Here is a 20,772-nt window from a genome sequence, read left to right as displayed (position 1 = left end):
AGGTCTACCTTAAAAGCAAACATATAAAATGAAACTATTACCTGACTCTAAGCCTCCTATCAAAGGTCTAGTCTGCCTGTCAAACTTCTGAAACAAGTGTTCTTGTTTGCTTCTCTTATCTTCCTATTTCTCTTCTAACCCACTGTAATCTGATCTATTTATTGAAATACTCGTCTCAAAGATTCTCAATGTTTTCTCTTCAGCCCTTGGGAAAGTAATGTAACATAACAAAACATTTTACAAAACTTAGTCTGTCATGTCCAAAATGACTTGAGGGTGGAAGAAATGTTAGTAACAGGTATGTTAATAAGCTGGGCGTGAGGTGATGAGATGCTGAACTGTGACCGTCAGAGAAGAACGGAAAAGAAGAGCTGAAATCAGGGAATTGTGAAGGAAAAAAAATTGGGTTTTAGAAAGACAGATTAACTGCAGAGAAAGAGAGAGAAAAGCCAAAGATGACTACCTTTCTTTTTTCAAAATTTGTCTAGAGGATTAAAAACCAAAGGGGAACCATTAACAGAAATTGAGTAGCAAAAGTTTAAGTGGGAATGAAACTAAAAGAAAAAGTTTCACTTCGGGTAAGTAGTTTTTGAGGTAAAATGTCCAAGTAATGCCGTCCTGTAAATGGTGTGACACGGAAGGCTGGAGCACAGATAAGGGCACCATTTATTTACTCACTTCCGCTCTCTTAGCTACTCACCCAACAACCAGACATTGGTGAATACCTACTAAGTGCCTAGTCCTGGGGGTAGGGACCCTCAGGGGACTGCAAAACAGAATATTGAGTTGACAGCTGTAGCTAGTTGATAAACTAAGAAAAGGAATACAGAAAGATAATTTTAAGGGGATAAAGCTTTGAGAAAACAGTATCTGGGGAAAGCAGAGTGGAAGAAGAGCCCTCAGAGGAGACAAAAGGGGTGATAAGAACTGAAGAACTGTAAAGAGGCAGGACCACGCAAGACAATGTAGGAGAAAGTTTCAAGGCCAGCAGGTTCTCTCAAATGGTAAGTTCTATATAGCAAAAAGTTTCAATTTCTTCCCAAAAGTCCTTAGAAAATAAGCTTAAGACAATCAATTATTCAACGGAAATATTAATTCAACGGTTGGGCTTTTGAGAACAGTAAAAATAACTTTATTCTTACAAGCATATTTAGGGATGCTACTTTAGTTACCACTAAAGTATTTCTGAAATTCATTTCAACTCTAAGATTCTATAATTTTGTGCAGCTAACACATTTGGGTTCTTTATGGATACATTTTCCTGGCATAACTTGATCACTTTCGATAATTAACTCAGAAGCACATTATCTGTGGAGACTGGATTTCTAACTCATGCAGTCGCTCCGCTGCAATATACTGAGTGATCAGAAGCTGACTTTCACGAGATCGGGAAGAGACGGGGAAGGTAGAAACAGATCCCAAGATGAGATTTAGGGCATGCTTCTTCATATTTTCTGGAAGATAGTCTTTGCTTTCTCTCGAAGACATTGCAAAATGAACACTTTTTCTGAGGTAATATTCAAGTTTTTAAAATATAATACTTACTAATTTCAGGAAAATAATTTCGGAAAGTAAAGAAAATTTATGAGGAAAATATAAATCAAATAACTTCTAAGGAAGCTCCCACATTGGCTTGACAGTATGAGAAAAAAAATGAAGCAAAGGAGCATAATTACACTAGGGCTTTTGAGAACCAGCTATGTTTTGTATCTTTTTGGGATTATGAATGATACATCATTATAAAACTGATTCTAACACAAAAGATAAAAATAGGTACCAACTGTGGTATTCCCCAAATTACTTAAAACAAAATAAAACCCCCAAATTTACCTCCCTTATTCAAAGGATATATGTTGAAAAGGATAGCTCTTTTTGTTCAGTTAACCCAAAAGCATGGAATAACTTCATATTCACACAATGATTCTGATGGTTAATCTTATTCTACTCCTATGTGTACTGGTGGAATAATAAAATTTGGTAGATTAATTTACATAGGCTTCCAAAATTAGATAGTCCAAGGAAAATTATGTGTGTGTAAAATGAATTGTATATGTGTTACTTATTATTCAACTTTCTTTATACTGAATTTATAGTTTACGCTTGGAGCAACCAATTACATGCTTGTTAAATCTGCTGACAAACATCTGAAAGAGCAATAAACAGGAATGAGTATATTACTACCAAAGTAGACTCAAAACACACTTCTTAAGTCTTTTAAATAGCTACACCACTGGGGCAAAAATAGTAACGGAAATTTAAGGCTGACAAATGCAATAAATAAGCTATAGCTCAGTTCTATAGCATTTATAAGAACAAAAGTATTGAACTGGAAGGTTTAGAAAAGGAACTGAACTCTGCTGGAATGTTTCCAAGAAAAGAGTCAATTTAACATGGTTTCAGAATCCAGTTGAAACACAGAACACTTTAAATGACATATACTATATAAAAAGACTATGAGGGCTTTAATTTAATTCTAGAAACCTGGAAAGTAAGGAGAAGAGAAACATGCTTGGGCTCCAGTGAAAGCCATTTTAATTGTACAATGATGTCATGAAATTTCAATATTATACATTTTAGAGAAAGCACTGAAAAATGAAAAACTCAGCAAGCTGATTTATGATATAATAGAAAATTATAGGCTTTGTGGTCAATAAGTATCAAGGTCTTACATTTATTGAATAACAGAAAAATTAACTGTCTTGTGTAAATGTATATTAAAAATATAAGACATTATAATAGAAAAAACACTCTCCTGAAATCTGTAACTTTTATTTAAACTGCTTAAACTGTGTGTTTGGTTCTCTAGTTAGAAAAACTGAGGTGGCAAGTTCTTTCTGTATAAAAACGCTCAAAGAGACACAGACAGCAGACTGAGCTCTCTAGAGGAAAAAAGGTAAAATACAAGTCAAAGAATAATTACCAATAAATAACAGCTTAAGTAGCTTTCTGTAATTTCACAGATACCTCACATGATGATTTTATCCCCAGGCTACAAGTCATTACCTACTACTGAAGCCAGTTAATCTCTGGTCTATTTCGTACTGATACCGAGCTGGTCAAGCACACAGATTACTCGTAGGGCTGCGCGATGTCAGGCTGACACCCAGCCCTTATTCTGACCAGTAGGATGCCTGTGGGGAGCAAGTTATCTTATAATAATAGTTACCACACTGGATTTTAGAGTGCCATAGGCTAGAGAATGCACTCTCCACATGCATGATCTCATCTAGTTATCACAACAACTCTGTAAAGAAGGTTTCAGCATCTGAGTTCTGCTAATGAGAAAACTGCAGATCAGAAGGATTAAGGCACTTCTTGAAGACGACCGGGTTATCGAGTAAAAGCCTAAAGATGAGATTCCAGATGTTCACATCCCCAGTTCAGGTCTTTCCATGACACAGAGCTGCCTGCAGGGTCTTGCTGGACTAAAACTCAAGAGTCATTTCCTGAAAAGTTGAAAATGGCAAAGCGTATAGTATCAAGGGGAAGCCATGTAAGTGGGGATTACTGGGTAACACTATCTCCAAAACCACTCTGCAAACAGCTTTACTTTTAACTTAGAAGCTTCTATTTCATGTGAAGTACCACAAAAATCTCCTCCACAAAACTGGTATTTCAGGACAGCGCATCACATAACACCATGCAGCCAGGCCAGTTCAAGCATCACTGGAATGAACACGATACGACGAGTGTTTTGCCACCTTAACAGAGAAATGTGGACCAGAGCCCTACAATTTCATTAAAATATCCAGCCAAGGCTTATTGTAACATGAATAAAAAGGGCCTTTGAAAGATAACAGATTTATACATCTAGAGATAATAAAAACATAATTATATCTACCCTTTAGTTAAAAGAAGACAAAGTAGCTTTTAAAATTTTTATATTGTGGTTAACATTGGTCCTTGTTTTAAATCTACTAATTGAGGGTGAGATAAATACTGATTTGACATGGTTACTGACAACAGATTATATGGTAGACAAACTGCATTAGATAACATTATTTATTAGAGCAGAGATTCTCAATGGGGAGGATGAACTTACCTACTGCCAACTGGGGACCACTGTGTCACAGGGATGTTACAGGGCGGGGAGGGGGAGAGATAAATGTTGTACATGGCAAAACCATGGCAACAAAAAAAGGTCAAGAAACCACAAAATTAAGGTTTTAGTGAATAACACGACTATTGAGTGAATAGTCATTGACTCACAGATAACTTGATTTTTGAATTTATAAAGTTTAACACCAGAAGGACTTTTAGTGACTCAAAAAATCCACCTACACAATGAGGGAAAAAACCTACTATAAACATGTTATCTAGCCTGTTAACATTGTTTAGTAGAAGGATGGGATGAACCAGGTTGATCAAAACCTCTATCACATGCTCTCTAAACAGACCGGCAAATTTTCTGTTCATTTTTACTTCGATAACTTACCTTCATTTACAAAGAGCTTAGCAGTAGGGATGTGATAACAAACAGGATAACGTGAAAAGAGACATGAAACAAAAAATGTCCATTATTTTTCTCACATGGCGTTAGAAGATGATGGTGAAATAAGTATGAAATGGAACAGTGGGCCTCTGGTCTGGGCCCTGATTGCACTGCACCTCCCTTCAGCTAAGGGCACGGCAGCTTCAAGGGAACATGAGATGAGGCTGACCTGCACACTACATTACTATTTAGGCACCAGAGAGACCACTGTACATTTAATTCTCTCATACTAGTCACCAAAGGACACACATGTGTAAGTAACATCTCAACTTTCCTATCTTGAGAATGGAAATTAAAAGGTAAAATACTTTACTTCTGAATTAAGTTTTACTTTTTCTGCTCTCTGTGACAGGTGTGAAGACTGTGACAGTTAAAGACTGATGGGATAGAACTTGTCTACATCCACAATGTGTAAAATGTATCGAAAAACACACAGATCCACCTGGTCTACACAACTGGTAGTGTAAGTTTTACTAGGTTCGGTCAAGAACTAATTCTATTGCCCACATCTATCCTTACTCCTTTGTAGATTTATATGAAGTTAAAAGACTCTGCTTTAAGTTCTACCAATCCCACCAGCTTTATAAACTCTTGACTGAAGTAGCAGTAGAGGAATTTGGAGAGAAGTATCATGCTAAGAAGTGAACATTAATCTCCAAATGATACATATTTATAGTTATAACACAGAGGTAAAAAAAGTTATATGTAACTGTGTATGTAGTATGCTAGCAGTAAATACTTAGCATGCCTGGTCCTCAGGAGAAATATGTGCTATACATCTCATATGAAGGAAGGTTAGAAGAAAATTCTACTAAATTTAATAAAAGATAATCATCTTGGGAAAGATCACTGCAGTTTCAAGAGGATTTCAGTACTAATAATATAATTATTATACTATATATAATAATATAATTATTATACTAATAATATAATTATTAAATCTGATAACTTTTAATTAATTTATTACATTGGGAAATTTCCTGTTTGTCCAACTCAAACTGGACTGTTTGCCTTCCTTAAAAGTATTCCCATTCAGACTGTCATCTCTCTGAACAGTGTTTTTTGCAGAGGGGTTATGAGAAGATGAGGATGTTTCTTATGGAGGGCAAGAGGAAGAGAATATGAAATCACAATGATTAGTTTTTACTTATAGTTTGTTAGGCTTCTGCAAATCCAGAAACCGCCCCCATCAAGCGATTCCCATTATAAGACCCCTGGTATGTACAATCCAGCATCTGTGGGTTTTTATAGTCAAACAGGGAATAAGTGAATGAACAGACAATCACATGAACATTCATCCTGTGTGATTATTCGTGTGTGATTTAGGTCTGAGTGGGCCTTGGTGACTTCCAGGCAGTCCGTTTCAACACAGGTCGTCAAGGCACTGCGATACCCTCCTCTTCCTCTGGCAGCTGATGATTATAGTCATAGTGCTTTGAGAATGGCTCTGAACTTTCACTGCAGGGCTTCAGCTAGTCAATCAAATTCTATGAAACCATATATATTAACGGCTCAACCAGTTATTTGGGTATTTTTAAGATGCTGATGATAAACAAAAGCAAGCATAATTTCCATGCCCACAAATATAAAGCCTCCTGGAATTTATAGTTTCTAAAATCTACTTGGGGTAAAGAGTTAAGATATAGCACCTGTATCAATAAATATTAAATGAACAGCCGTTACACACCTATTACTGTGCTAGACAATGTGAGGAGAACAGAAAGCTATAATGAGCGTGGCCCTTGACCAAAGGATAGTTAAGCATAATTGGGAAGGCTGGAAACACTCTGAATATGATTCAAATTGTGCTAAATTATCAAACAGTAAATGTAAGTGAAGTTTTCTAGACTTGAACTTTAGCATGCTCACCCCATAGGATGCTGCATTATGAAGAGGAATTAAACCACCTTTGTCTTGGGCGTTAACATCTGCTCCATGCTCTAGAAGATATTCAGCTACTTCCAGGTTATTGTAGCCAGCTATTAGAGTGAAACAGGCAAACATGTCAGATTAAAAAAATATACCTATATCTATGTATATAATGAATGACCAGAAAAATGTTAGGATGTTAACACTTATTGCTTTAAAAGCTAATACTACTCTCACATAACTAAAAGCCTTTACAGTAAGAAATTATATACAATTATGTTAATCAAAAGCATTTGACTATTTCTGCTCAGCATTTCTTTCATCTTCTGGTAGACTGTGTTAGGTATCTAAGAAAGGACAATGAGCCTTGGAGGTGCTGGTGACACTTACCTGCCAGGTGCAGAGGGGTTGAGTTTCTGCCCTGGGTGTCTCTGCAGTTGATATTCTCTGGGGTACAGAGCTTCTGCACTCTTGCCAGGCAACCTTTCTTGGCAGCATCCAACAAGGCAGCATCTCCTCTCAGCAAGTCCTGGATATCTGTGTCTCCCTCTTTTACCAAATCTAATGGTGTATTTCCATCTCTGTTCTTTTTGGTTGGATCTGCTCCATGCTAAAACAATAACAACAAAGTAAAACAAACGAACAAAACCAAATAGAGTTTGTATTTTGTATAGTACCTTTCTTAAGGTTTATTTTTAACCTCATCTTCACTCACCCAAGGAAAGATATCTATGTTGTATGCACTTCGGAAAAAAAAAAAAAAAGGCCATATCCTGCTTTACTTTGTAAATTCCCTACTTAGCAATAGAGTGGATTATCTCTGTAACTACTTCTCAACTGAAGGTCCAAGCCTCGGGATCAACAGTGATAGTGGGGAAGGTGCTGAGCACCTTTTACTGTTCATGTCATATACTTTCTCAGGCACCAGGCTGTCTTTGGAAACCTCTTTTCCTTTTAAGAAAGGCCTGGATGTTACTTTTTGACCAGATATTAATTATATGAAGATATTCAGTGTATATCATGAGAAGGAAGTAAGAAGAGGAAGACACACCGGTGGGGAAAAGTACTTAATTCTAAATGAATACAAAAGTTTGCTAATTTTTTACTATCCTCATTTTAAGTCTTAACACCTAATATGAAATTAGGTATAAATGTACTTGCAATTAATTTCATTTTAAAAGTTTTATCATCTATACCTATGAAATGAAATAAATAAAAGTCAAGGATCTTCATTATGGGCCTGACAGATTGCTGTTGGCCCACTGGAATAAACCAAACTAGACAGTGAATTCACAGTGTCCTGGAAGTTATTTCTTACCACCCAGTGAAAATAAAAATGAGTATCAAATACATTATCATTCTCAAGACTCATAAAAACATATCTGATACCATAAAAGTGGTGGGACAAGAATTCTATTTATGTTTAACCAGCATAAGTTTTTCTCTGGTTAAAAAAAGAGAGACAGAAAACGACATGTCTATTTTTCACATCTTTTAATTTAAAAAGAACACAAAATTATTAAGTTAGTTTCATAAAACTACTAGCTTCTACTATCTCACTTATATCCCCCAAATTTATATAACTTTGTCTAAAGATTATTTTATATTTTAATACCAATCTAATATTAAAGTTCTTGTAAGATGTATGTTTAATAATGAGCAATGCATTTGTTAATAACAAAATGGCTACTAAGAAAAAAAAATCAATGTTGATTAAGAATCTTGTTTCCCCTTGTATCAATGTTTTCTGACATTAATACCATAAGTACTGGATAAGCAGTGCAAACTAATGCAACTCTTCCCAAAACCTACCTCAATGAACTGTGATGAACTGAGCTTAATCAAATCAGTTCAGAAAGGCACTTCAGACACTACTCAAAGCTATGTAAGTATCATGATAACACACTTAAATATCCCCTTAAAATAGAAAATGGAAGCAGTCTCTATAGCACTTATTGTACTTAATAATCTACTGTGATGTAATTTTACATGCTAACCAACAAATACATATAATTACTTTATATTTTATAATTTTTAAAATTACATACTTTTAAAAGGAGCTTGCAGATTTCATATTTTCCTTTAGCTGCTGCTTCATGCAGAGGGGTAAATTTCCATAAGTCCGCCACATTGACAGAAGCGCCATGCCTTACTAAAAGCTCAGCTACCTCATAGTGTCCATATGAACAAGCATTATGTAGGGGCACCAAGCCACTAAACAAAAGAAAATTATTTTAAAGACATATAACAGACCTTTGTATTAAAATGATACTTATAATAAAAATAATATAATTCTTCTATGGCAGTGACTATACTGAACACTCACTTCAAAAGAAAGAATTCTCCTCTGGTCTTGAAGATAAAGTCAGCCATTTCCAAATAAGGATTAAAATTTCAAAAACAACCTTTCAATATAAGGATTTTCCCTAGTTTCTTGGTGATGGATAGAAATTTCACAGCAATCCTATGTTTAAAACACATACAGATATACCCACAGAAAAGTTCCATCACAATACTTTTAATTCAGGTTTCGTCGATAAAAAGAGCAACACTACAAAGTGATTTCAGGAATAATCTAATTTGGTTTTATCAACTCAGATTTTCCTAATGAAAATTGTATGCTTACTTATAAAATATACAACACAATTTAATTTATTTAGGCGAGTTCTATCTCTTGTCTTTGGTTTTTAGTTCTTAATTCCTAATAATTCAGTAGTGGTTTCTATCTATGCATAGATTTAAATATTTAGGTGTCATATGATGAAAACTCAAAATGCAAGTGAAACACAAATTCAGTATTCAGTAAGGAAAATAGTGACACCAACAATAAACTCCAGTCAGATGAGAAAAATCTAGCTGCCTCAACTTATGGGCAAACTGTTCTGAGGTAACACTAAGCTCTGGTTGGAAGGCAGCTGGCATTCTAAAAGGATAGAAAGGGGTTCCTATAAGAAAGGGTGAATCAAAAGGATAAGCTTAAGTTGCACTTAAAACACGAAAAAAAAACAAGGTATCGAATGCCTTTTTATTTAGAGATTTTTTTTTTTTTTTTTTTTTTTATGTTTTGAGACCAAAAATACTAAGTGCTAACTAAAATGGGCAATGGAAGCAAATGCTGGTTATGCTCCAGTGCACTACAATACTTGGAAAGAGCTGGTGATATTATTACTGAAAATTCAAGACTGATGTGCCCTTTTTAAAAGATAAATAAATCCATAATGGTTAACTGAAGACTAAATTGTATGGTTTAATTCTACAGTACTCTGATATGTAATTGCATAGACAAGTGCTTGCTTATTTCTATTTTGAGATGATATCAAATTAACTCAGAATATGGAAGCTCATTTTAGTTAAAACTTCCTTCTTGCATTTCTAAATAGCTGCCATGACTGCTTTAAACTGTCTAGATAAATTAAAATAATTTAGTAAACTAATATAAAAATATAGACTCTCTGAATTAGTAAAAATAAAATTATACATCTATTAATACTGATGACTTTGGGATGGATGGCTTCTTTTGAGAACAAATTACACATTTTTAACAGCAAAAAAGAAAAGAGGATGAACAATAAATTAAAAACTATATAAACACATTCATACAATGCAATAAAATACTATTACAGGCATTAAAAAGATGAGACGAACAATTAGGTACTGATATGGAAAGACATCCAGGACACACTACTGAGTGAAAACGCAAATTGCAAAGCAGGCTGCATGGAATGGCGTCATCATTTATGTTAAAAACAAGCACTAACGCCACAAGAGCACATGCACTGATTTATACTTTTAAAAAATCCGGAGGATTATCACAAAGTGTTTATGTAATCTCTAGAAGGTAGGGTGATAGGGATTTTCATTTCCTATACTGTACATTTCTATTAGATGTTTCAGATTTTTAAAAAACATGTATTACTCTTTAATAGTGAAAAAAAGAATCTAAGACTCCAAAAATATTTAAAAAAATTTTTTAAGTCCCAAATAGCTAAATTCTAATACATACCCTTTGTCTTTGGCGTGGACATCGGCACCATGGTGTAGAAGGTACTCCACAACAGACACACGATTGTAGCCTGCTGCAAAGTGTAAAGGTGTAGAATGCCGGCCCTCCAAATCTCGGCAATTCACATTTTGAGGGCTGCAAAGTTGCTTTAATGATACACACACACACACACACACACAAAGAACATTAATATTTATTCATATGTTTCGCTCCAAAATCCTGCAGGCATCTTGGATAAGCTGTAATTTCCTAATGAATATTTATTTCCAATAGATACTGCAAGTGATGTTTAAGAATCAGCACTCTGCTTCGCTTCACAGTGTCTACAAATATTTTTACTGTTTACAGAGCAATTTAATCTTTTTTTTTTTTTTAAACATTTCCTGGCCAAAATCCTAATCAAAAAGAAAAACCCATAATAAAGCAAGAATCTCCAAGGCAAATGATGGCTTCATCTTTCATCTTCATAAGGCTTTCCTCCCCGAGACTGTTTGCCCCAGCATGTCTGCTTGTACTAGCATGCTGTCTGCCATGCTTTACCCAAGTAGGACCAACCCTGGCTGACTGCAGAACTACCCAGAGTTCTCGTCTCTGCTGACATGGCAAGCAAAAAGCCTCCAGAAAAATTACATTAATCTTGCCTGGGCCATCTACTCGGCCCTCTGACCCGCTCCAGCAAAGCCATGCAGTCATCAATGCTTCCCCTGATCTTTGGGAGATGTTTGTCTAACTCTACGAGTCAAACTGATGCCAATCATGTTTTCATTTTTCATCTTTCATCTCCTTGTGAATGCAAGCCTTTCATCACAAACTCAATTCTGTCTGCTTACAGAGCAGTGGGAAGCAAAGTAAAGACCGGCAGGTTGCACCATTGGTGGTAACAGATGAATTTAATAACAATACCTGAATAATAATTCATAATTTATAAAGAATCTCATATTCTTTCTGTGAAGCTGATCATTATCTCCATCTTACAGATAAATAAACCAAGGCTCAGAGAGGGCTAAGCAACCTGCCCTTTTTTTGCAGAGTTGGTAAGGTAAAGGGTACAATAAAGGCTCAAACCTGATCTTCCTGATTTATAATCTCTTGATCTTTCTGATACATGCTTGCTTACTTTCCTAATTACCCTCATTTAGGGAAGTGATGCAAAGAAAGGTAATGGGAAGAACAGTCAAAAAATCGAGAAAACAGTGACATTTTCTAACCTACAAGGTATGATGGCAGGGCTTTTCAGGCATTTGACAATCTTCTGCTGCTGCTGCTGCCGCTGTAATGAGCTATTATTATATAAAAACAAAGAGCCTGGAAGGCATCCGTTTCTACTGACTTACTGAGTAGGGGCCTTCCCATCGGTAGGGTAAAAGCAGGACTTTGCAGGTGGTACGATACCTACACGATGGAAGGAGATGTGGGCCAAGATGATGGAAGGGAGAGCCTACAGGCTCAGCAGCTGTATGTGGAAAAGCCCCCAACTCTGAAATCTCAAGAGCCACTGTCATCTGGCTGGGTCAAATTGCTTACCCCTTCATGGCAAGCGAGTCTGTAGCTACCTTAATGCATAGATTACAGAATCAAAAAGCAAAATGAAATAGAAGTGAATACATTAATACATAAAACTAAAGAGTACAAAAATTGGTGGTAAACACCTTCTACTGGTGTCTTAGATGACTGAAGCTGCTTCTTGCTACTGCTGGGTTTTCTTCAGGCCCCTATATTCTAAATTATTTTTTTTTCTCCCCGCAGAGAATACCAGCAAAACAAGGATGTGGTACAGAATGAAACACAACTCATTTTGCCAGGTTACAAAAATAAAAGCCCATCTGCTTATTAAACATTTGCTTTCTAATATCTGGAAGTTCTTTATTCTTTGTTCGATTTCATTTTCCTTTTGAATGCCAAAGCAATTTTACATTCTTCCTACCCGATTTTCATAATTTCAAATACTTTACTCAGCAAACAGTCTTTTCTTCTAATTCCTAACATTTTAATACTTTCCACAGCCTCTAGAGAAAGAAATTTACCACACTTAATTCTCATTTAATTTGTGCTTTGCTTTTCTTCTGCCGCTTACATTCCATTCACAAAAATAAAGTTGGCCTTTATTGTGAATGGATTGTTTAGGAAACCTGAAAGCTATAGATTTGCCTATCAGTACATACAAAACATATGGAATTAAACACTACATATTAATAAAATACTAAACTATTAATTTAATGATAATGGGCACATGTAGCAAGTATGGTGCTGAGATTATCATGTCGTGATGCAGAAAAGAAGTCCTGATCACTTTTATATTTAAAGGTTTTCTTTTATTTGCATATATTTCAAATGATGAAAAGCATGTAATTTTAATTAAGAAAAGAAGTAGTTTTAGATCTAAGAGAACTTTAAAATTTCTCCCCAGTAACTATTACAACTGAAATTTACTGTTTTTCTTTAAATAACCTAGATGTTCTTGTAAGAGGGAAGAGATGTTAGAAGTGGCCACCTACTGAAACAAAAAAAATTTCTAGGCAACAGAGCTTGAAAGTATTTTTCTTTCTTTCTTTCTTTTTGTTTAAAGATTTTATTTACTTATTTGAGATTTTATTTATTTATTTATCCCAGGACTCTGGATTATGACCCGAGCCAAAGGCAGACGCTTGACCGACTGAGCCACCCAGTTGTCCCATGTATTTTCAACCGGTACACACCAGCAAGAATGCTACATTAGTTTGCTAAAAATCACCAAAATAGAGTTTGCTTAATAAGAAGTGACAAAGTTTAGTTTGTAAAAAATAACCTGGTATGACTGTACCAATTTCACAATTAGCCTTTCTTTAAAAAAAAAGAAAGAAAGACAAACTATAAGACCAACCCCCGAATAAGAACAAAACCCTTATCTCTATCTTCAACCGTTTCTTCATCCCTACATGAGTGATTACAGATAGGAAACATGTGTTCTTAAAAAGCATATTCAGTATCAGAATATCATTTTATATTTAGAAAAAATTACATCTATAATTTAATGTTAATGTTTATAATTTAATGTTTCTATACCACAAATAAAGGCTGTTAAAATTTTTCTGACAAGCAGAGTAACATATAGAAAAGAAATCCAGGGGTGCCTAGGTGGCTCAGTTGGTTAAGCATCTGCCTACGGCTCAGGCCATATTTCTGGGGTCCCTGGATCAAGCCCCACATTAGGCTCCCCGCTCAGTGGGCAATCTTCTTCTCCCTCTGCCTTTCCCCTTGCTTGTGCTCTCTCTCTAATAAATAAAATCTTAAAAAAAAAAAGAAAGAAAATCCATCTTCATATAAAAGTTAATTCCAAATGGTTGCAGGATCCTAAGAACGCTTTCCTAGAGCAGTAGTGAGAATCTCTTAAAAAGTTGAAGAAACATTGTTTTGAACTTTATTGTACAATATCTTACCTGGGCTTGAACTAGCTTAGAAATTTATGAATGTGGCTACAAATAACACTTTCATTAATATAACTGGAAACAACAGAGCTTTCACATAACCAGAAGGAAAGTGACTAAAATGGTTTAATGGATATAAAGCACGTACTAGAAAATCCTTCCTGGTTAAAGAGCTCTCTTGTTTATGGACAACTTTGTTCATCCCTTTTATTGTTCGCATTTGAGTAGTTTCACTTAGAAGCTTACAGTGACCTGGTTAGCAAAGTTTCAACGGCGCTACCCAGGATGTTAAAAGCACTGATTTACCTTCACAGTTTCCAAGTCTCCAGCTTTAGATGCCTCTAGGAGTCGATAGTCAACATCAGAAGTGCGTATAGGTGTACTTTCTGAATAAAAGAGAAGAAAGATTACTAGTGTTGGCTTTTAAGGAATCACAGAGTTAAGAAGGGAAAATTATTTGGTGACTGGAAAGAGATATGAAGGGGTCAGAAATTCATGAGCTCCAATCTATGGATTTTTTTAAGTTGTTTTCAGATAAGAAAAAAGTGGTTTCTTGTTTCAGTTCATATCTATCTTGTTCTAAGCTACATTTAAATAAATCTGATGACACACAAATCCTTCTCCATCCCTACTATTCCAGTTTTCAAATTTTCTGGCCAACACTTGGCAAAAGGGAATAAAGAAACATAGGAGCACGATATCAAAAACAACTTCATGACACTTTGGTCTTACAAATGCAGTAGCAGAGCTGTGCCACAGATTTTGTTGTGTAAACCAAGGGCTGGGGGTGTGACACAAATGCTAAATAGAATAGAATTAGATTAGGCTGTTAGCTCTAGAAGTATGAGGCTAACAAATGAAGTGTTTTGATTAATACAATATAAACAAACCAAAAATTCTTTACACATTGGCTCAATAAAAAGATTTTCAAAGAAAACAACATATAGCACTCAAAATATGTTCGTGGACATTACATATGGCCTTTATAATGCACATGTGTATACACAGTCATGTAACACAAAAGGAATGAGGTCCAGGAGACTTGGATTTTGACTAGTACTGGTGACAACGGACAAATCCTTAATAGCTTAGCTTTTGCTCCTATAAAGTGAGTGTTGGTTTCTCTTAAGTCCTCTTTTGGATTTAAGACTGCATTATCTCATGATCAAAGATGCCTTTCTTGAGTCCACCATCTACATGGGAAGATCAAGTGATGCTATGAAACGGTTTTAGATTTCAGAATACTTTGGCTTTTTCTAGTCTAAAGTGCTTCATTCAGGAGAGTGGCTTTTACAGAACAGGTTATGAGAACTCTTCCATAAAAGAGAAACTGTGTTTATTTAGTCATGATAATACTTAGCAGATAAAATGCTAAGATTAAAGTGAGGAAAGAACAGAGTATTTCATATGATGAAGTACATTTTTTTTCTTTAGAAGAGAGTTTATTATTTGTTAGTTTGTGGAACTGCGGAGGAAAGAAATCAGGTCTTGCTCATCTTCATGTTCCTTTTCACAGACAACATTCAGAAAGCATTTGCGGAATTGGCTTCCATGCTATTTTATATTGGGGTCGGTTGTGTTTGGCCCATCATCGCTCTTTCTTTGGCTGCCTTTATCCTGTTTTTTCTTGTCTTACTTGTCTCCATTCTTGCTGTGCATGCCATCGCTGCACTTATGGTAGAGGAAGTCCGTTGGCATATTACGTCTCTGTGACAGTGATTTTGGTAGTTGGTAAAACTCACTGAAACATCCTTTGGATATCCATAGGTAATATTTTTAGTTTATCATTTCAACAAAATAAAATGACATTTGTGTATATGGAGTTAGACCTTTGGATATTTTCAGATTCCAGCATTTGAGGGATACAATTAATATGGCTAAATGTTTTAATTCTAAGAACTATTTGAAACTGGCACACTGATCTTGATGCAGGCTACTTGCAAAGGGTATAATTTTAAAATCAAGCAAAAATTATCATGCAAATATAAGAATGCCTCTGAGAACTATGGAGAAATCCTTACTCCTAGTCAAAGAGCAGAAAGTAGTTATTTAAAGATATTGATTAATTACTACAACATAAAGATAATGATTAATTACTATACAAATTATACAGTTTTGCATCCATTATAAATCCTGAACAGGCTTAGAACAGATTCATTTTTAGAAACAATGTGAACAAAATATTAGATGAAAGGATGTATATACACCCCAGGAACTTTGTACAAAGAGATGCAGAATTAAAAGGAGGATATAAAAATGAAGTTAAAAGGGAACATAAGTAAAAGAAGAGTAGCTGATATGCAAAGTACTATATTAGTAAAAAGTGTAAGAAAAGTACTATATAGGTAAAAAGTGTAAAAAAAAATTCAGAAAGTTTTAATCTTATAAATTCTTTTATAAGCACACTGGCTTTTGCAGAGTATGAAATTAAAGATTTCATCTCAAGTCAAAGGTTAAAGATGAGCTTCTAATTTTTTCTCTAATTCTATTCTGGCTCACCAGAATTAAAAAGAAAAGAAAAGAGAGGAGAGGAGAGGAGGGGGCGGGGGGAGGGAAAGGAGCCCCAAACCTAAAGTTTCAAAGACTGAAGGCAGTTTGTCGTTATTATTACTATTATTTTTTAATCCCCTTAGACTGGCTGTTTACTGGACTGGCAATAGGTCATAGTGGCTTCTTTCAATTTGCAAATGCAAACGGGGATTTCAGTGTTTAATTTAGCTATTATAAATCCCCCAAATACTTACCTCTATAAAGGATCAGGTAAAAGTAATGGGATAACCATATTGGAATATACCGTCAGAATTATTTCATGCCAAAGTCTAGCCTAAAATTGCTGTTTAGAAGAACTGTCTGTGATGCTGGAATATTCTTTATCTGTGCTAATATAGTAGCCACTAGTCATATGTGGACAGAGCAGGTATAGAGAAAGCAGGTCTGGAGAAAAAAGTCAAATCTTCTGACAGAATGTTTTAAAACGCTGGTTTATAAAAGTTGCTATCTGACATTAATTTTGACATAAATACTGCCAACAGTTTACAACTCAAACTCTTTAATGTAAACTACTGGCAACTACTGACTTGGGAGTTGGAAGCCCAGGTCTCAGAAAGTAGATCTTAAACCTGGTATCAACAGGTGTATTTAAATGCACCTTTAAAATGTTACCCAGAACATAACTCCAATAACTTAGTATATATCCTATATGACTGATGCATTCTTTTGGGGATTTATTACACATATAACCTGGAACGGTTGAGTACATGTGGGTATAATCAAAAAGCTTAGCTGGTACATGGTCCACAGACTATAGATATACAAGTTTCTCACAGAAATACTAGTTTTAAAAATTACACCCTTTTCCAAACAAAAAATAATTCCTATTTTCAAAACCTTTCCAAGGGCAAGATTTTACCATATGATTCTACCATCTATATTATTTTTCCAGATCAATAAAGAATATTAAGAATTAAACCAAAAAGTTCTGGTATGTCCTACGTTATGCATTTAATTACCTGTATAATGTTTTATCTTCCAAACAAACTTTTAAGAAGAATTATCAAAATAACTGAATAAAATATTTCATTTGTGATTCAGTATTTAATTTTATCTTTTACCAGAAGTCATATATTCTAATTACACTGATTTAGAAGACATTTAAAAAGCATTAATGGATCTAACCTGCTTAATTTATTCAATCCCTTCTTTTCCATTTTGTCAATTATCTCTAAAATTATGCATAATATTATCAGAAATTTTGATGTGATAGCTATCTATTTGCCCAATTTATGGTTACAACTTATAAAATCTAACTTAAAATTCAGCACTAAATGGTTCTTGGCAAAAGTGTAAGAGAAAAAATTTAGAATGTTTTAACGAAAATCACACCTTTTAGAAATTATAATAGAATTTACTGAGAAGGCAGAAAGAGTTCCTAGTCAAAGCATGATAATCTTCTTTAAGTAAATGTTCTATTGCTCCATAGAAACAGGAAGTTAAATGAAATCATGTTTTTCATAGTTCAAGCTTGCAATCCTATTAATAGCAAATTTCATTCCTTTGGATCTTTTTAGTTTTGGTAGTAAAGGTGTCCTAGAGAGGGCTTACTTCAAATGTCTCACAATCACCATCAAAGACTAAAGTAGAAACGACACTATCTACGAATGAACTAGCATGAGGAAAGTAAATCCAATTAATCGCTTTTAAAATGTGGCACAGATACTCTTACGAGGCTGGTTAACTCTGATTCAGCTCTAACAATACATATGAGCTCCACAATTCTAGAAAGTTCCCTATTTCGGAATATAGTTGTGATTCTCAACTGTGCTGTACTTTTGGGGGGCCCTTCAGAAATTTGTGGGGTTTATTTTTGTCTTCTATAGTGTCATTTTATCCAAGCTATTACTATTACAATAATTATAAATTATTTTACTGTAACTTACTGTCATTTTCCCTTTATATTATAATTAGGGCATTTAATTTGGGGTTTTTGGAAGGTATCTGTACAGTTAGGTCACATTATCTATAAATTTCATTTCTGGATAAGAAAAGGGGATATTATAACATATGCATTATGACAAGCGGGGCACTGTGTCTGATGGAGTAAAGAAATCCTGGGTTATAGGCAGAAGAAAGTAACTAGGACTTCAGATTCCTAGTTTGTAGCCTTCCTTCTCCATTTTATTCCTCCAGTTTGTTATGTCATTCTACAGCAGATATAACTCACAGACAAAATGAAAGGGGTGGGAAACAAGAGTCAATTATACCAAATTAATTTTGTATCTAGTTCACCATTTTTCAATAGCTAGACTGTGTTATTTCCTCTAATTTGGGGGCTTGGGAAACTAATCAACTTTCATATCAGTTCCATGTTTAATCTCCCTCAATAAATTGAATAGTTAAAATATCTTAATGCTGTACTAGGTAGGCACTAATATTCAATAAGATTTTATAATTGTATTTAAGATAGAAAAAAACAAGATAATCTCATAACGGTGCAATGAAGTTAAGAAATACAAAAAAGCAGATCAGACTTTCACATATGTAAGAACAATTAATTAAAGATCATTACCAGATGAATGATTTCTTATTTTCTCTATTTGACAGATTTTAGAGCTGCCATAATTCCGCACTGTTTATGTGAGCTTTACGTCACCTTTGATCATAACACCCATGAGTCAGGTTTTCAATTTAAAACTGAAAAAAAAAAGAGAGTATATGCCTCCTTCTCATGACACCTACCTCACTCCACCAAAAAGGTTGATTGGGAGGGCCTCACGCTAAACAGCAAGCAAGGAAGGGTATGAAAAATACTCAGGCAAAGAAAGCACTCCAAAGAGCTACTGAAAACGAGTGGTGCCAAGTTTGTTTATATCCGTGGACATGAAATGGGGAGCGCAGAACGTACTGCTTCTTTCTTTCTTTTTTTTTTTTTAGATTTTATTTATTTATTTGACAGAGAGAGACAGCCAGCGAGAGAGGGAACACAAGCAGGGGGAGTGGGAGAGGAAGAAGCAGGCTCCCAGCAGAGGAGCCCGATGTGGGGCTCGATCCCAGGACCCTGGGATCATGCCCTGAGCCGAAGGCAGATGCCTAACGACTGAGCCACCCAGGCGCCCCGTACTGCTTATTTCTTTTAACTCACCGCTTAGAATCTGCTGCACGGCTTCGTTCCCCATCTGTGCCGCTGTGAAGCCTTGCAGGGAGATGATGGAAGGGTCTGAGCCATAACTCAGCAGCAGGCGGCAGGTCTGCAGGTGACCCGCGAGGGCAGCTCTGTGCAATGCAGTCTGACCAAGGGTGTCCAGTGCATTCATCTGAAAAATCATTGGGTGGGCACAGAGAACTTAGTATCTACTTGTTCCGTATTACACCCTAGCAAATAAATTCTTATGAGAAAATAAACTGTCAAAAGTATTTTGAAAAATGCCAGACTCTTTACTATTAACTTTTGGTTACTGCTTCTGAAAAAACATGTTTCTTACTTACCCTTCTCTGACCGCTTTATTGAAAATTACAACATACTCATCCCTGCGTTGAATGACCGTCTTCCTGTCCATCTTCCACTCCCTGCCACTCCCCTCAACAACTAGAATTTAAGGTCTCTGAGGGCTGGGACTCCAACGTGCACCACCCACCACATCCAAGATGTACACGAAATACTTTTGGATGAATGGGTTTTACCACACTTGCTCCCATAATATAAAGACAACAGAATATGTAAGCAAAGACAGTCCAAGCAGTTAATTACATTTCTTTTCTAATTTTAGTAAATAATTTTAATAGCATGCCCTCATTACTAACCTGAATTACTAATGTCTGAATTACTAACACATTTAACCCTCCCAAACAAGATTAAAATTTTCAAATGTTTTATTTTTAAAACTTTGAAGAGTTATAAAGAAGAATAATTTAGCTAGTTTTAAGACTGTTTAAGATAACATTCAAATTTGGGATGAGTGTCGTAATTTGATCCAGGATGCCCTGGCAAATACTTTCGATTCCAATCAGACCAAAGTCCATGTTCATTGTACATGCTGATTCTTTCAGAGAAGCCCTTCTTTCTGCCTTTCTGGATTATGAAATCCAGTGCAAGTCTCATCTTTCTTAAGAAGTCTTGATTACTTGAAGGCTTGATGATTATTGCCTTTCTGAATATCCATGTCACGTTAGTACTATCTTACAAATTTTAACACGGGGCTAGTTTTTGTTATGGCTATTGAGATTATGGATTGTATTATATAGGTTTTCTAAGTTTTCTAGAAAGCTCCTCTTCAGGGCAAATAGTGAATTCTCAAATATATGCTAGCAGATTATTCTAAGCATTTGTGCATACCCACCAAATACAAGATTAAAGAAAGAAAAGATTTAAGACGATTGATCTCCATGTCTCCTCCAGTCTTTCATCATTTTGAGTAATGCTGTCATACTCGTTCAGGCAAGGGTTCATCTAAATTCTTAATGGTGTTTCACAAAATTTGCCATGAAATACTGACATATTTAATTGCATC

The 20,772-nt window shown here is 35.2% G+C and overlaps 1 protein-coding gene and 1 long non-coding RNA gene across 3 annotated transcripts in view; one reads left to right on the top strand and one right to left on the bottom strand.

The window, feature by feature from the left end:
- TNKS (tankyrase) overlaps positions 1 to 20,772 on the bottom strand; it is a 210,998-nt gene that overhangs the window by 29,911 nt on the left and 160,315 nt on the right. For both annotated transcript variants that reach the window (XM_040643270.1, XM_040643271.1), the window contains exons 12-17: positions 19,407 to 19,578; positions 14,075 to 14,154; positions 10,365 to 10,510; positions 8,410 to 8,575; positions 6,752 to 6,971; positions 6,362 to 6,471 (exon numbers count right to left, since the gene is read on the bottom strand). In XM_040643270.1, coding sequence (XP_040499204.1) covers positions 6,362 to 6,471; positions 6,752 to 6,971; positions 8,410 to 8,575; positions 10,365 to 10,510; positions 14,075 to 14,154; positions 19,407 to 19,578 — 894 coding nt within the window. The remainder of the gene's footprint in view (positions 1 to 6,361; positions 6,472 to 6,751; positions 6,972 to 8,409; positions 8,576 to 10,364; positions 10,511 to 14,074; positions 14,155 to 19,406; positions 19,579 to 20,772) is intronic.
- Positions 604 to 20,772, top strand: part of LOC121105647 — a 156,263-nt gene continuing 136,094 nt past the window's right edge. The window contains exons 1-2 of the long non-coding RNA XR_005838251.1: positions 604 to 1,004; positions 4,845 to 4,955. This is a non-coding gene — a long non-coding RNA (uncharacterized LOC121105647). The remainder of the gene's footprint in view (positions 1,005 to 4,844; positions 4,956 to 20,772) is intronic.

Source organism: Ursus maritimus, unplaced genomic scaffold, assembly GCF_017311325.1.
Source record: "Ursus maritimus isolate PB19 unplaced genomic scaffold, ASM1731132v1 scaffold_28, whole genome shotgun sequence".
NCBI lineage: Eukaryota > Metazoa > Chordata > Mammalia > Carnivora > Ursidae > Ursus > Ursus maritimus.
The sequence above is the reverse complement of the archived record's forward strand: the minus strand, read 5'-3'. Positions and strand labels throughout refer to the sequence as shown.